This window comes from Heptranchias perlo, chromosome 11 (assembly GCF_035084215.1).
Source record: "Heptranchias perlo isolate sHepPer1 chromosome 11, sHepPer1.hap1, whole genome shotgun sequence".
Classification (NCBI taxonomy): Eukaryota; Metazoa; Chordata; class Chondrichthyes; order Hexanchiformes; family Hexanchidae; genus Heptranchias; species Heptranchias perlo.
The window spans coordinates 62,005,887-62,023,706 of record NC_090335.1 but is presented as its reverse complement, the minus strand read 5'-3'; the positions used below and the strand labels follow the sequence as shown (position 1 = coordinate 62,023,706).

Below are 17,820 nucleotides of genomic sequence, written 5' to 3'. Positions count from 1 at the left end.
CAGTGCAGTACTGAGGGAGTGCTGCAATGTCGGAGGTGCTGTCTTTCAAATGAGACATTAAACCGAGGCTTTGTCTGCCCTCTCAGGTGGACATAAAAGATCAAACGGTACTATTCGAAAAAGAGCAGGGAAGTTCTCCCCGGTGCCCTGGCCAATACTTATCCCTCAATCAACATCACTAAATCAGATTATCTGGTCATTATCATATTGGTTAGTGGGACCTTGCTATGTGCAAATTGGCTGCTGGGTTTCCCCCATTATAACAGTGACTAAAAGTCAAAAATACATAATTGGCTGTAAAGTGGTTTGGGACATCCTACGGTCATGAAAGCTGCTATATAAATGCAAATCTTTCTATTGTTTAATGGATATCATAGTTTTGCGAATCCAATCCATGTCAGAACAAATCACGATATCATTTGGACACTGGGAGATTCTGCAGCGCCACGTTAAGAAGTTCAGGGTATGGAAAGCAGAAGTACTCAAGAAAACATCACCAACGTATGTGAATTTCTTACTGTCTTTATATGGAGAAAAGGGCTCTGTTTCAAACCATTCTGATGTTGCGCTTTCATATTCTGTTCTCACTCTTAGATAGTATGTTGCATAGAAAGCGAGACTGTCCAACAAATCACATTCCGTTTCAGTGATGTGCGTACAGTTCGGTGCATTACTCCAACTCTCGTTGTATGTTGTTCTTTCGAAATTTCTGGAGAAAGTAAAAGATTGCATCAAGAAGATTGCATAACCCAGTGACGCCTTAACAAATTAATCTGTGCTAAAGATACACCTAATCTTCCGTTGAAAGCAACTTCATCAGCAGCTGCGTTTACAGTGCTGCCCTGCACAAGAATACAGTTAGTTCAGATCATGATGATCCACCCTGGTTTAATTCGCATGTTAATTGGTATTGTAACCTGGAAAATACTGTTAGATATGTTATTGAATGAATGCTTAAATCATTTGAGTGATAACATTCTTCAAATAATTAAAAAGAAATAAGTTAACGCCTACATTCAAATAGTAGAGAGAGGAATTTGATACAAACAAGTTTGGCATTCGTACAATAACATCTCTCTCATAGTAATTTCCAGGCCTGGCTCTTGATATATAAAAAAACATTTTTCCACTCTCCCCCTCCTTAACCCCCAACACCTTAATGTTATTCTGGGCCTGGAGAGAGGACCTTTCCGATAACTTCTAGACAATAGCAAAACACTACACATCAATCAATAATCTGGCTAGCATAGATGTCCAAGACTGAACACTCTAAGGAATGCAACATCCATCAGTATCTGCACTAAGATAAATATTATAAAGAGAATGAAATCATATTGTTCATTCAGTTAGTAGCACATATGATGTCGTCTACAGCACGTAGTTCTTGAATTCTGCTTAATATTAGAACTGTGACAGCTTTTACACGTTGACAGGTACGATAAACCGCTTTTAGAAGTTCAGCATTACTGACGTATTTAAATATATTCTGCTAATAATTTTATGAATACTTCTAAATTTACAGCCACCAAGATTCCAATACTGTATGAATGAAAAATAAAGATATTATCACAATTTATCCTGTTAAGGAACCAGCATTTAATTCAAAAAAATATAGACAAATTGTAAACACAAGGAAAGATGTAATTTTACAAAGTAAACATATTTCAAAGCAATAAAAGGAGTCTTCAAAGAAGGATAATTGCATTGAATACAAATGTAAACTGAGGATTGCAAGTCAAATATAGAGAAGGAATTTAAAATAAATTAATATGGAGAGCAACAAAATAGAAATAATTAGGGGATAACATAGTAGGTTTGTTTAATATTATGTATAATGCTACAGGAAATCAAGTAGTATAACAAAGAGCAACAAGTGACTGTAAGGCAGTCAATCAGACTCTGGGGAAAACCTCGAAGTAATGCTCACGAAACTTATTATAACTCTGTGACTGTGAGGAAGTTCTTGAACTCACACAAGAGAGAAATGACAAGGCTGCTCATAATATGAAAAACGACACACTGCAGGCACACTACTCGTGAATCACAAAGAAAAAATTGTTGGAGGTTCTTGCTGCCTGGAAATATTGATGGTAATAGACCAAGAAGCAGGCAAAGAAGAACGTAACTAGACAACGTGATGGAATAGGCAGGTGTAATGTCAAAGGCTGGTAGTGCAGAGACCAGAAAGTGCTATACATTGCATATAAGGTGACCCATATGTAAAACAATCCCCGTCCCCACCAATGTTTCTGCCCAAAAATCTGAAAACAAATCTATAATCTGCATACAAGGCAATGATCAATCTTACTACAGTACCTGGCTCCTGGGCTAGTTCCTTTCTTTTTCTCTCTCTCTCTCCCTTTCCAAGTACAGTACAAATAGACTCTTTCTGTTGCGAATTTATTTCAGAATAGAAGAATCTGTCGACGCGTCCTGCTTTTCATTTGAGATGAAGTACACTGGCACAATGAATCACACACTGGAGATCACTGTGATTGACTACTTTTGTTTTGGTAAAACTCCCTGTAGATTGGCTTAAGCTGCAGAAGACTGCCAATTACAAATCTCAAAAAATACCAGCTTTTCAACTTTTATGAATTTCTTATTAAAGATTTGCTATTACTTGTAGTGTTTGCGCACAGTAGCCAAATATGGTGGCTTGTGTCCTTGAAAATATGGTACGTGTGCAAGTCGATAAAGTTTTTCAAGCAGAGCTTAAGGCCCTGCCTTGTTCAACTTCTTCTGTATCAATGAGGATAATTGAGAGCACGGTTCATTTAACTGTTTTTAAAAAAAGCGAAAGGGTTTGGCCGCAGGGCAAAACACACAAATCAGCCATGGACAAATGGATATTACACTTTTTTGTAGAAGACTTGCGCCAGAAATTTCCTCAGGAGTTTTCCCGATTGGTCAGTGTAACCTCGGTGGAAGATTGGCAGAAACTCCATTTACCCGACTTTCCGGGGATTCCGCTATCTTCTGCCAAAGTTACAACTTCCGATCAGGAGAGCCCCCAGGAAATTCCCGGTGTTGATGTACATGCGTAAACAGGGAGGGGAAATTTGTATCTCAAACTGCTGTGGCTGGGACTAAGGCTGTATTAGGCTCTGGGTGCAGTACTGTACTTGCTGACTGTTACTTGCAGTGCCCCCTACTTTGACTTCCAACTAGTGACACAAACCTCCCATTATTATATGCGAGTATATGTGGTAATGGAGTACACTGTTCACCAACCTCCAGAATGGAAAAACCACATTGGGGCAAATTTTCCAGTCACCGCTGTTCTTGTACCAACATTTAATGTGGTTATACTAAATCCTTTTGTGCTCTCTTTAATAACACAGGCATTAACTTGTTTATTTTAAACGGGCTAATGCTGTGTTAATCAAGTGCAGAGAGCAAAAAGGGAATCAGTAAGAGCACATTAATTGTTCATACAGGAATAACATCAGTCAGAAAGTATTCACACACACACACACACACACACACACGTACATAAATACACGGATATATGAGATATACATGCACACATTCATATATACAAAGAGAGAGAGATATTATGAAACTGCCTTGAATTCCATGTATTTTGTAATTACTAGTAAGTTGCTTATGGTGTTGCTAATGGAGAGTTGATGAATGTAAGTTCTTTTTAAACGCAAGAGTTCAGAGAAAGACTTTAGAAACTTACTGGCTACAGCATCTAACCACATTGTTACAGGCAACTGTTTACTCACAGGGTTTCCATTCTAACTGTTTACATAGGCAGTTTCAATGTTAAATGTTGACTTAAAATCATGACCAAAGATTTCTAACATATATATATATATATACACACACACATAAGCCTAGACTGCTGCTAGTGCACTCCATGCATGCATTTTGAATGTTGCTCTGAATCCAAGCCCATTATTTCTATCTCCTTTTTTGTTTTGCTCTCAGCCCTTAGCGCACTTAAAACAAAACTTTAATTCACCCCTCCTAATAGTTCCTTCTTTAACTCAGCATCCATTTTTTTCCCTTACGCTTCCATGAAGCACCTTGGGACATTTTGGCACGTTAAAGGCACCTCATAAATGTAAGTAGTTGTTGTGGGCTAAAATATGGGCTGCAAATCTAATACAATGGGCCATCTAATGAAAAACAGAGAAGCACAAGTCCTCCTGGTCAGTTATAGACTACAATTAGGAGGAAGGTGAGCACCTCAAATAGCAATGGGAAAGTAAAGGCAGCTGTTTATTCAACAAATTTACTGCAGAACTGTAGCTGTGGAGTGAGGAATGCCTGTTTTGGAAGCCAAGTACTGCAGTACCTATTGTGGAAATCAAGAAGAGGAGGAACACAAGTTCTGGGACGTACGGCCTCCCCACACTCAAGAAGCGTCTGGTGTAAAGGGAATGGAGGAGGTGGCTGAAAACATACAGCATTAGTTAGTCTTCACAGTAGTTTTTGGGGGGTTGGGAAATGATTGTAAAAGATTGCAACACCACACTCCCAATATTGCACATTTGCCATCAGTGTTAAGCTTAATTGCTACAGCAATATCCAGGCTTCAGTCTTTTTAAGTTAAAGTCCATTCTCTCACCCTTGAAACTGTACTGAATAGGTCACCGGGCCAAGTTGAAGAACATCTGGATCCCATTTGATGACATGTTTCATATTGAAAGAATCAACTGTCACATTTGTTGGTTTGGGCACTACACAAACAGAAAGAGCAAACATCGGAAGAAATTATTAGCATGAGAAGATAAACGGTTTTATTTTTATTTTTAAAAAAATTATCTACCATTGAGTTGTTGTACAAATGTCAGAATACTTTTGAGTTGAACGGGATGTATCTGTAGGAAGCAGGTCCACACCTCTTAAGGCTTTCCCAACTCTACGTGCAGCTAGTCCTTTACTTGCTCAGATTGACAAAAGGTGAAGGGTGTAGGGTTGTGCCACAGTTAGGAAATGCAACTTCTCACTGTTAGACCAAGGGGTTCATTCCGTGCTAGAAGGAAGCATGGGATTAGATCTGTGGGATGGTAAAGCTGGTTATGGCACCATGAGAAACTATCTTAGGTGGTAATGGTAGAACACATTAGTGAACCCAATTCCACACCAGATTCCACTTCATACTTCCTCTATAGGAGGGAGGAAAGTCAATGCAGTACATCTCTCAGCAACCACTTACAGAGCCACATTAGCAGAGGCCTGAAGGTGATGCAATCAGTTTGGACCAATCTGCACTATACTCTGTAATTGAGTTTATAGTAGCACCAGTGGCATCTGCAGCAGCAACTTCATTTACACGGGCTATTGGCAATGTAGGAGCATCCCTTCCACTCTTGTCAGTAAGAGTGCTACACAAGTGACATGACTGCTGCCTTAATCAGCAACATGCCCACAGCAAAGAAGAATCCGGATACTGAGACAGGTTCATCAGAGTTAATCACAGATACAGGTAGTAGGTCTTCTACATCCATTGTTGCGACTACACACTTCCTCAGCTAGAGGAGCACTTAATGTAGGGAACATCCACTGGCAACAGAGAAGTTCATGACATACAAGATGCAACACCACCAGCACAACATATTCATCATTAGCACTGAAAATCTTAATAAAATTAATTTATTTTTAATATTGCTTGTAATCTTATGTCATTTTTTTCATTGTGAAGGGAAATTGCTCAGATGTCCAAGGACTCATGTGATGCCCCCTGTGAGAACCTGGAAAGTCCCTGCAACACAAAAACGAGGGTAGTCATGACCTTCATTGCCACTGGTAGTGCCTGGCAGTTGGATGACGGTACTTCACATTTTGATCTGACTGCACAGCTGTGGAATGCCACACAAGCTCAACATCAATGTCCTTAACAAGAAGAATCAACTTTTTCCTCCTGTTTTCCTAACCTCTCTGCTCCTTTTCTGGAGAGGTAGGTATCCTCAGAGGAGGTTAAATGTAGGCAGACAGTCTGTTAGTGCTTTCTACCTATATTCTACCACTTTTGACTCACATCTGCTATTTTTTTTATTTGTTCATGGGATGTGGGCGTCGCTGGCAAGGCCAGCATTTATTGCCCATCCCTAATTGCCCGAGAAGGTAGTAGTGAGTCGCCTTCTTGAACCGCTGCAGTTTGTATGGTGAAGGTTCTCCCACAGTGCTGTTAGGAAGGGAGTTCCAGGATTCTGACCCAGCAACGATGAAGGAACAGCGATATATTTCCAAGTTGGGCTAGTGTGTGACTTGGAGGGGAACATGCAGGTGGTGTTGTTCCCATGTGCCTGCTGCCCTTGTCCTTTTAGGTGGTAGAGGGTTTGGGAGGTGCTGTCGAAGAAGCCTTGGCGAGTTGCTGCAGTGCATCCTGTGGATGGTACACACCACAGCCACGGTGTGCCGATGGTGAAGGCAGTGAATGTTTAGGTGGTGGATGAGGTGCCAATCAAGTGGGCTGCTTTGTCCTGGATAGTGTCGAGCTTCTTGGAGCTGCACTCATCCAGACAAGTCAGGAGTGTGATGGATTAAACTCCACTTGTAGATGGTGGAATGGCTTTGGGGAGTCAGGAGGGAGTCACTCGCCACAGAATACCCAGCCTCTGACCTGCTCTTGTAGCCACATATTTATGTGGCTGGTCCAGTTAAGTTTCTGGTCAATGGTGACCCCCAGAATGTTGATGGTGGGGGATTTGGCGATGGTAATGCCGTTGAATATCAAGGGGAGGTGGTTAGAATGTCTCTTGTTGGAGATGGTCATTGCTTGGCACTTGTCTGGCGTGAATGTTACTTGCCACTTATCAGTCCAAGCCTGGATGTTGTCCAGGTCTTGCTGCATGCGGGCATGGGCTACTTCATTATCTGAGGGGTTGCGAATGGAACTGAGCACTGTGCAATCATCAGTGAACATCCCCATTTCTGACCTTATGATGGAGGGAAGGTCATTGATGAAGCAGCTGAAGATGGTTGGGCCTAGGACACTGCCCTGAGGAACTCCTGCAGCAATGCCCTGGGGCTGCGATGATTGGCCTCCGACAACCACTACCATCTTTCTTTGTGCTAGGTACGACTCCAGCCACTGGAGAGTTTTCCCCGATTCCCACTGACTTCAATTTTACTAGGGCTCCTTGGTGCCACACTCAGTCAAATGCTGCCTTGGTGTCAAGGGCAGTCACTCTCACCTCTGTCATATGCGAAGCGAGAAAATTATGGGCTTCATTGCCTGCCGTCATTGCTTCAGAAAGGAACCCAAGGTAAAACAATCAATTCATAATTTTTTTAAAAAAAACTACGCATTACCAATTACTGAAATTCTTTTTAATCAAATATATTCGAAATTCCAACTTGATGTTTCTGATTTTTACACCCCTCCCCAGTTTTCTTCCTTTACTGATCTTCTGATGGGGTTCACCAAATAAACAATCACAGAGGGTCACAGAGATAAATCACACCAGATGACTGCCCATTTTGTAAATTGTGCACAGGGCAGAAAGCACGCTGCAGGCTCTGCCCAGTTCCAACCTGAAATGGCAATCGGGGTCCTATTTACATCATAGGAACCCGATTTCCATATTCAAAGGGGTGTGTTGCCTGAAACAGGCGGGTGCTTTGGACACACAGTGGTAGGCCCCTTTCAAAATGGAGTCGGCCACATCCCCGCAGTTAATGGGACGGTAAGGTTACCGAGCCCATTTTGTGGCCGTAACTGCCACGCTAACGCCGGGTGAAGGCAGCGAAACTTACCCTATGGTTTCCTGTCACGTAATTGTTGCCCGTCACTTATTATTCCTCTCTCCTATTATCCTTGCCAAAGGTCATCAATGGGTTGAAATGGCTTTTGAGTCTTTCCTACTGGTCCATTTTACTTTAATTGTGTGCATCCCTTTAGATTTCACTTACATGCTATTTACTGCACACATCCAAATCTGCACCTAGAGTTATGCATAATTATGATAATGAGCCAATTATGTAAAATTGCAGGCAAACAGCACATTTCGGGTGAGCTTTGCAGCCGTTTCTAACCATTCACCTACTAACAATTGCTGGTGTACAGTTCCATGGATGCTGATGAACTTCTGGTACTTTATCCTATTGGCTATTATGCAAGTGGGGCTCTAGATAGTAAGCTATTATATGATAGAAGATGTCACAACTGAGTCAGCAGTGGTCACTAGATAGATGAACCCTGGCTTATTTTTTCCCTTCTCCAGCAGGGCCCCCAGCTCAAATCACCTGAAACCAGTAAATGAACCTGCGGCCGTTATGGTCTTTATGACACATTAACACAGATCTAATCAAATACTGGTCTGATTGAGCTCTGGGAGATTCTCCACTGCATGTTTAGTTTCGGTGTCTGTAAAGCAGAACTATTTAAGCAACAACATAGAAAACATCACTGATGCATGCCGATCTCTTACCTTTATATGGAGATAAAGGCTTTGCTTCAACCCAGTTTGATGTTTCACTTCCATGTTCTGCTCTCACTCTTAAGTAGTACGTTGAATGGAAAGTGAGACTGTCTAACAATTTACATTCTGTTTCAGTGATGTGCGTACAGTTCTGTGCATCAGTCCAACTCTGGTTATTTTTTCTTTCAAAAGTTCTAGACAAAGTGAAGAAGATTGCATCAAGAAAGTCATTTAACCAAGTGATGCCTTAAAAAAAATAGCAAGTCAATCTGTGCTCAAGAGAAAGTTAGTCTCCTGAGGAAAAGAAATTCAATTCAGAAGCTGTATTTACACTACTGCCAGGCACAAAAGATCACATTTAGTTCAGATCATTAGTTAGGGTGCAATTAGAACATGGTGGCCAGTTTTTGGTGCCCTACTTTAGCTAGGATGTCAAGGCCGTGCCGAGTGTGCAGAAAAGATTCACTAAAATGATACCAGGGATTAGATGCTTTAGTTCTGAGAACAGCCTAGTAAAGCTAGTGCTCCCTTCACTAAATCAGAGAAGGTTAAGAGGAGATCTGATGCAGGTGTTCAAAATTATTAGAGGTTTTGATGAAGTAAACAGCGAAAGACTGTTTCCAATGGTCAGTGAGTTGATAACTAGAGGCCAAATGAAATTACCAAAAGGGAGAGGTTAGGAGAATTTTTTTTTTTTTTTAAAACGCACAGGGCCGTTAGAACATGGAATGCCCTACCAGAAACATTGGTGAAAGCAGAATACAAAATTTTAAAAAGGGAAGTGGGTAACCATTTGTAAAAGGAATATTTAAAAGGGTATGGGGAAAGGGCAGGGGAATAGAAGTATGTGCCTATCTCTTTCACAGAGTTGGTGAGGGTGCAATGGGCTGAATGGCCTCCTCTTGTACTGTAAAATTCTATGAGCCACCCTGGTTTAGGTCGTGTACCATTACTATTTTTTTTATATGATTCCTCCTCCCAGCCCCATTTCATGGCTGAGACGGTTGGACAGCAATAATTTTGCCTGCCAATGCTTCTTTGACGAAACGCAAACTTCCCCAGAACGCCAGCACTGCGGGCAGAAAACTTGCAGAGCTGCCAACAAGGGAGAAATGCCAGAAATGGGGGATTTTCAATCAAAAGCTGTCGTGTGCTCTCGTCCCAGTGAGAGAGGAGACAGAAGAAATTCTGGGAATTATCTGCACAGGCCACATACATGCAAGACAGCACAAGTATGAGATCAGAATATCGCTTGTGAGACTCCTGCCAAATACAGGACAGTTGGTGAACCTACCTCACTGATACAACTGCTGTCCATGACTGGATCAACCAGGAGCTGAATCATCAATTTCCTGCCCCTCCCTGCTCTTTTCAAAGTCTCATTCCCAATTCTTCGCTCTTTCTGAAAGCACCACTCCTCTTTTTCTTTCTCTTTGAAAACTCCCCTCTCTGCTCAGTTTGAAAGACCCATTCTCCATGAAACCCTTGTTTTATATTCTCTATGAAAGATCTGCTCCACATTCTGTGTGAACGACTCACACCTCATTCGCTCCACTCTGTGAAAGACTCGCTCTCCATTCTCTCTAACAGCCCTGCTCTCCATTCTCTGTGAAAGCCACAATTGCCATTTTCTTTGAAAGTTCCACTCCCTATGCCCATTGAAAGGCTCACTTTCTATACTATTCTGCACATTCTGTTCTCATGCAAAGTCTTGCTCCCCCCACCCCCGCCCCCCTACTCCTGGATCTTTTGAAAGTCCTACTCCCTGGCTGATTGAAAGACCCAGCAACCAGCTTCCTCATCTTCCCTGTGCCATTGCATTGCTGTAAGTTGAGTGAAGGGAAAACTTTTGAAGAGACATTGTGGAAGCATCATCACCACAATTACTGCAGTAGCCCAATGAGAAGGACCAGCGCCACCTTCTCAGGGCAACTAGGGATGGGCAATAAATGCAATCTGGTCAGTGATACCCACAAATCGAGTACACATAAAAAAGGAGAAAGAGGTAAGCAGGCAATTTAGTGGTCTTCCTGGTCATGATCCTAGTTCGGAGACTCTGATGGACCACTTCTGCCCCTAAAGTGACATGGACACGGGTTTCTTCTCGGCATCCAGATCGTTGGGTGGAAAGGAGGCAGGGGTCACAGGAACGGGGACGTTTTTGCCAGCCCTGCCTCCTTGCGATGTCAGAGGCAATATCTAAGGCAGCCTTAAGTTCCTCCTGTCTCAAGCCCCATCGGAAATTGGTCGTAGATTCTCTTCTGGGCAGAGAACCATCTGATTTTGCTCCACTACAGGACTTTTTGCGCCTGCTTTGTCCAACCCCCATTATGCCTCAGGTGCCAAGGAAATTCGAGACCTAAGCGTATAATAATGCAATGAACTTGTAGATTCAGAAAGTACCATCTATCATGAAATGTAGTCTGAGCGAGGGTTTCTTGAATTCTCATTTTTCTGTACAGTTCTAATGTGAAATATGAATAATTGCTAGTCACATAAAAGCTATCAAAATAAGTGAGAAAAATCTCCCCATCAGCAGCTTTGATAAACCAAATACTTAAAAGTTTCGACATCACTGGGGTTACTCATACTCCTTCTGCAGCAATAACTAGTACAATTACTTCAATAGCACCTCCCTCCCCATGACCTCTTCCATCAAGGAGGACAAAAACGCAAGATCATGGGAAAACTTATCACTGCTAAGTCACACATCATCCTGACTTGGAATTTACAGTACTTTCTTCATCGTCACTGGTCAGAATTCCACACCCAACACCAATGTGCACCTTTGGCACTAGGAGCGCAGCAGTTCGAGAAGGCCTACCACCATCTTCTCAAAGCATCTGAGTTTGGGCAACAAAAATGCGGCTTCACCCCAGTAGCCGACGTGATTCCGAGATGATCATCCCCGAAGCACAAACAAAACCTGCTCTGATGTTCGTTACTCTGTGCACAACATTCACTCAAATTGTGCAGAGGAATAAATGATCTGAACTATGTTGTTTTTTTACAATCCATCACTGCCTTTAAATATTTTTTTCAGCTCTAAATCTTTTACCTATTTCTGACTGCAATAACATACGCTTGACCTGATTTCCCAGTAACCCTTTATGGGATGTTACTTCATAAACCTGTAGTATTTATTTCACAATGAATTATTTTCTGAAATGTAGTGAATTTTGTGTGGGCAACATTTACTTAGAACAGAGTAATACATCATTTTTCATGGAATATTACTCAGTTTTGCAGATACATTCTCAGATCAGCTGAAGGTTACAGCTGCCTGAGCTTAACTCTTGTGGTTTATGATGTTAGCTGAATCCCTTCCTTGGAATGTCCATGGAACTCATTCCTTACCGATGTGCTATTGTACATTTATATACACAATACACTGACTGAGCCAATATCTCACCACTGCAATACCCTTCTGCCTGTTACGTGATTTTTACTTGTCACTAATAAACAGCAGAAGGAGAGTCAATTTTATTTAAGAAAGGCTTTTACAAAGAAAATCCAGGTAGAAAGTCATTGTATACATAATATGGCAAATGGTAATAAGTGATTGTAAGGCAGTAACTCAGGGCTCAGCATTCAGCAGGCATTAAAAACCCCTGTTGGGAATAATTTATGAAAATTACTTAAATTTCTTGATTGTGCACAGTCTTTTATTGCAATACGCTTTTACAGAAGGATCTCCATTACCAACCATAACTGATTTGAACCCCTGGTGGATAATGAAAACAGGATGAACAAGAGTCTGTAAATTAAGGTCTTGCACTTAAGGAGCATCAATACCTTAAGGTATGGAACTTAATCTTTTTTTGGGCTTTATATCAGAAAGGATGACACCAGTGTTAGTGTGCTAAGCAACGAGGCACCATCTTACACAAGGCTTTGTTCTGTGAGAATTATTCCTGGATAATTGGAAAGGTGAATAATGGGGGCTTGGATAATATAGCTGTTCTAATTTAAAACTCATTCTCTTACCTTTGAACTGAGTATGTCACCGGTCCATCTGGGAAAGAAACTGGATCCCATTTGAGGACATGCTCCCATCTGACAGTATTAATTCTCAGGTTTCCTGGTTGCGGGATCTCTCCGAGCACTATATATAAGCAGAAAGAAGAAGCATTAAAAAAGGCTTTAATCCTGAGAAAATGAAACATTGTATTTTTTTTTTAAAAAGAGGACGAAAGCTAGCCATTTTATACTAGGTTCATCTGGCTTGGAGGCAGAAATTTACGAGCAGTTACAATTCCCTGCATTTAGGCCCAGAGGTAATTTTACACTTCCACACAGTCAGCTGGGGGTCTCACTGGCAACACAGACTTAAAATTACCCCTTACTTCCTCACAGGGGGAACTTGAGCACTGGCCTTGGAGGCACAGACTAGGTTAAACACAGCTCCATCTTAGCATCTAAACATCAAAACTATGCTCCAGAGCACAGGTTATTTGAGAGGAAAGCTATGGGCGATGCATTATTATTTCATATAAAGAGCATTGGATTATGTGAAGTTTATACACTTTGTGGATTAGACCGCACATACATTGAGGTTCTTAGATGGTTATGCACACTTGAATAGTACTACACATTGATAGAATCAAGGTTGTTCCTTGGCTAGAAGGCTAGGCTGAGTAGGGGTTGGGTGGAGGTAATGACTCAGCACTATGTATAGGTTTATGTATTCTTGTGGTTAGTTGTTTGGGGGTCCCTGATTTGAATCACCTCACTATCAAAATGTCCCTACATGAAAAATCCCCTGGGACAAGAAAATCATCTTAAGTGGTTTCCAGTTTATACAGCTGGTAAATGGCACCAGCACAGCTGGTACCTGACTGTAGAAACTGCATGCTCCTGGCCTTCGCAAAATAAGAACATAAGAAATAGGAATAGGCCATATGGCCCCTTGAGCCTGCTCCGCCATTCAATCAGATCATGGCTGATCAACAACCTCAACTCCACTTTGCTGCCTGATCCCCATATCCCTTGATTCCCCTAGAGTCCAAAATTCTCTCTCTCTCAGCCTTGAATATATTCAATGACTCAGCATCCACAGCCCTTTGGGGTAGAGAATTCCAAAGATTCACAACCCTCTGAGCGATGAAATTCCTCCTCATCTCAGTCTTGAATGGCCAACCCCTTATCCTGCGACTATGTCCTCGACTAGTTCTAGACTCCCCAGCCAGGGGAAACAACCTCTCAACATCTACCCTGTCAAGCCCCCTCAGAATCTTATATGTTTCAATGAGGTCACCTCTCATTCTTCAAAACTCGAGAGTATAGACCCATTCTACTGAACCTCTCATCACAGGAATTAATCTAGTGAACCTTCATTGCACCGCTTCTAAGGCAAGTATATCCTTCCTTAGATAAGGAGACCAAAACTGTATGCAGAACTCCAGGTGAGGTCCCACCAAAGCCCTGTACAATCATAGTAAGACTTCCTTATGCTTGGACTCCGACCCCCTTGCAATAAAGGCCAACATGCCATTTGCTTTTCTAATTGCCTGCTGTACCTACATGCTAACTTTTTGTGTTTCTTGTACCAGGACGCCCAAGTCTCTCTGAACACCAACATTTAATAGTTTCTCGTGATTTAAAAAATATTCTGTTTTTCTATTCTTCCTACCAAAGTGAATAACTTCACATTTCCCCACATTATCCTCCATCTGCCACCTTCTTGCCCATGCACTTAACCAGTCTATATTCCTTTGCAGACTCTGTGTCCTCCTCACAGTTTACTTTCCCATCTAGCTTTGTATCATCAGCAAACTTGGATGCATTACACTGGGTCCCTTCATCCAAGTCATTAATATAGATTGTAAATAGCTGAGGCCCAAGCACCGATCCTTGCAGTACCCCACTAGTTACAGCCTGTCAATCTGGAAATGACCCATTTATCCCTACTCTCTGTTTTCTGTCCCTTAACTAATCTGCTAATATGTTTCCCCCAACCCCATGAGCCCATTGAAAAAGAGATGGGGGCTTCCTCTAAAGGTTTGGCTGTGAACAACTTGACTTAGTATAGAGGCCATTTATGTATGGAACTAAGCCTAGAGAATGTAAGACTGGCCATAGTGCTTTTGGTTTTCATAGTTTCCATCCAGAAGTGGGGACCATTCTTTTTTAAAGAGAAACTATCCCAGCTGTTGGGTGGTGCTTCTGTATTTTCCCTATAGATGGAACTGATGTGTTTCTCCAGTAGGAGAGAAAATTTAGAGGATGCCTTCCCACCACAGAATATCATAAGGAGAACCAGTATTAGGTGTCAGCCTTGACTCGGTGGTAGCACGCTCATCTGAGTCGGAAGGCCGAAGGTTCAAGCCCCACTCGAGAGACTTGAGTACATAATCCAGGCTGACACGCAGTACTGAGGGAGTGCGACACTGTTGGAGCAGCAGCCTTTTGGATGAGATATTAAACCGAGGCTCCATCTGCCCTCTCAAATAGATGTAAAAGATCCCATGGCATTATTTGAAGATGACCGGTGGGGTTCTCCCGGTGTTCTGGCCAATATTTACCCCTCAATCAACATCACTAAAAAAAATCATGTCATGTATCTCACATGGGACCTTTCTTTGTGCAAATTTGCTGCCGAGTTTCCCTACATTACAATAGTGACTTCACTTCAGAAGTTTTTACATTGGCTGTAAAACACTTTGGGATATCCTGAGGTTATATACAATTACAAGTTTGTTCCTTTCCTTTTATTGCCTAGATGTAGGTGAGGGCAGTAGAGCGCCCCCTGCAGGCTTGGAGGAGCAGCCGGATCTCTCACATTGATGACTGCACATTGGAGGCTGCTAACCTCTGTGTTCAGGTTCATCGTGCCTTCATGTAGCTTGGTCTTGCGCTCGGGAACTGCGAGCAATTAACAGTTAAGGTGAATGAACAGTTGTGGCACACAGGTGCCAGAGCACTCGTTCATTCTCAGAGCAGATTAGATGCTCTCCTCCCCACTTTTAAAACAAAAAAGTCAGTTGACCTCCCGACAGGCTCTGAAGTAAACAATCCAGTTTTGGGGGTAGCTGCCCAATATTTTTGACATCTAAAACCCAAATCAGTAAATATCTATTTTTTTTAAATTATGAAATTTGAAACACTGTTATGTGCATATCCATTCATGCATGTGCACAATATTTTAAATGCTCTTCCTCCTCCAATTCTAGATTAGGCAACAGGTGATTCTGCTATTCCACAATTACAATCGGTAGACCAGCTCACAAGGGTTAAAATAAGCACAATCTGGTGTGTAGAAAGACCCCTGCACAATTTTTCTAATGCACTGCTCTCACGGTGCTATGTTGTCCTGTGCACAGTATAAATCATCATTTACGTTGATTATATATATTTATTACCATTGGATCAAGCACCAGATGAACACAAGCCCTATCAAAAGCAGAAAGTGTCAGCATCAGGGATGGGACTGGATCACTTATTATTGGTTTCACGTTTTCTGTCCTTAAAAGACCCAAGGTGGCTGATGGGACAGCTCCCATACTGTGGAAAATTTGATTCTCCCATTTTTAATGCACGCAAGGGCCCTCCTTGATCACAGTCCGGCCCTCCCCAGTGCTGCCGCTCTCCACTTTTCACAGGAAGATATGCTGCTGGATCTGACACAGGCTATGATTGTGGGCCTGAGGCCATAGCTGGGCCTGAGGGGAGACCGCAGTTAGCATGGTCGATTCTGATAACCTGCTGACACTTACTGTCAAAGCACTTAGCTGAATAATGAGCACTTGGCTGAGGTATTGGAGCCTTATCTATGTCCTTGAGGCATATTCTAGTTAGGAAAGGATGGGAGGGAATGGGGATTGGAGAAGAGTGAACCTATTACTGCAAATAACTATAAAATGTTATTGTAAATATGGAAGAGGACTTTTACAGTCTAGCTACAGTCACACTGGGTCGTGGACAGTAGTTCTTCTTGTCAGAGGATTCATTATCATGAAGTTTTGGTTCCTCTTTTCACTTTACTCCCAGTCCCTGGCCTGTAGGCTGCCAAGGTGCCTCCCCCTGCTTCTGTATATTTGTACCTTGAAATCGTGCTGTCTGATATTGGTAAGAAAGACGTTTAACACGCTCGTGTGAAAAGCTTTTCATGCTATTTTAAACAGCTTTGTTAAAAGAGCAGACAGAAGAGTTTCACATATGATGCGCAGTGTCTTTTCATAGAGCTGAACTTGATTTGAAGTGGTGCAGTGAGGTCATACAAAAGAATTATTAAAAGCATGCGGTCGCCATGGTAAAGCTTCTCATGAAGCACTTTACCTTGTCTGAATTCTGATGAGATTACACTGACATTGTAGTGCACTAGCTGCATCTGCTGCTATGTGTTGTAATAGTTTTGACTACAAAACTAAAACCTAAATTCTAAAGACCATGTTGCAAAGGTTTGCTCTGCCATGTAGTGCCTGCAGACATGGCAGACCCTGAGAGAACAAGAATATATTGGAGAAGAACTCATTTCAGAATCGATGGCATAGAAGCAAGACATGTGGCCCATCATCCATATGGCAGTGCTCGAGCTATCTACTTTAATCCCATCTCCCTCTTTCGTCATATTCTTTTATACACTTCCTTTTCAAAATCTTATACAATTCCAGTTTAAATGACGTTATAGTCTCTGACTCAATTTCGTCAATAGCATTTCATGTTCTAATAGCCCACTGTGAAAAAAATTCTAACTTCCCCTTTTGTTCTGTGTTATACTCCTCATCTATGCTACCTTGTACCAATTCACCAACCAGTTGAAACAATCTTTCACAATTAAACCTTAAAACAACACTGAAAAAGCATGACAGAAAGGGCCTGAACACTGTAGATAAAACTAACCGAGGGAAAATATACCAGAAACAATGAATGATTCAACAAAAGATAACATTTGAAAGAAAGATCCAAGTGAAACGCCAATGACAAAGGTACAAAAATAGAGTAAAATATAAAGAGCAAGAAATATGTAGGTGGAGGGAATGACAGAGAGAAAGAAGAAAGAACTTGCACTTCAATAGAGTCTTTCTTGTCCCCACGATGTCCCAACGAACTTCACAGCCAATTAATTACTTTTTGAAGTGTAGTCATTGTTGTTAAGTAAGCAATCGTGACAGCCAATTTTGAGAGAGGTATAGGAGAGATACAGACGCAGAGATAAAGAAAGCGCTTCTACAAATTTGAAAAGCAGTCAGTTTAAAACGTTAGCCAAACGTGTGTTTATGTAGCGATTAAAAAAAAGTAAAAATGTTGGAAATTTTGAAATAAAAATAGAAAATACTGAAAATACAAAATAGGTCCATTAGTATCTGAAAATAGGGACAAGACAGGTTACAACCCTTTGCCAGAATTGGAAACTGGAGGGTAAGTTAGCTGCTGTATAGGACTGAACAAAGCAAAGAGGGGAGAGACAGAACAATAGACTGAAGTCAAGACTCGGGTA

The 17,820-nt window shown here is 41.7% G+C and overlaps 1 protein-coding gene across 1 annotated transcript in view; it reads right to left on the bottom strand.

Annotated features, from left to right (window-relative positions):
* Positions 1–17,820, bottom strand: part of LOC137327425 (interleukin-10 receptor subunit beta-like) — a 53,428-nt gene that overhangs the window by 13,616 nt on the left and 21,992 nt on the right. Inside the window, exons 2-5 of the mRNA XM_067993214.1 lie at positions 12,369–12,486; positions 8,391–8,575; positions 4,583–4,694; positions 519–709 (exon numbers count right to left, since the gene is read on the bottom strand). Coding sequence (XP_067849315.1) covers positions 519–709; positions 4,583–4,694; positions 8,391–8,575; positions 12,369–12,486 — 606 coding nt within the window. The remainder of the gene's footprint in view (positions 1–518; positions 710–4,582; positions 4,695–8,390; positions 8,576–12,368; positions 12,487–17,820) is intronic.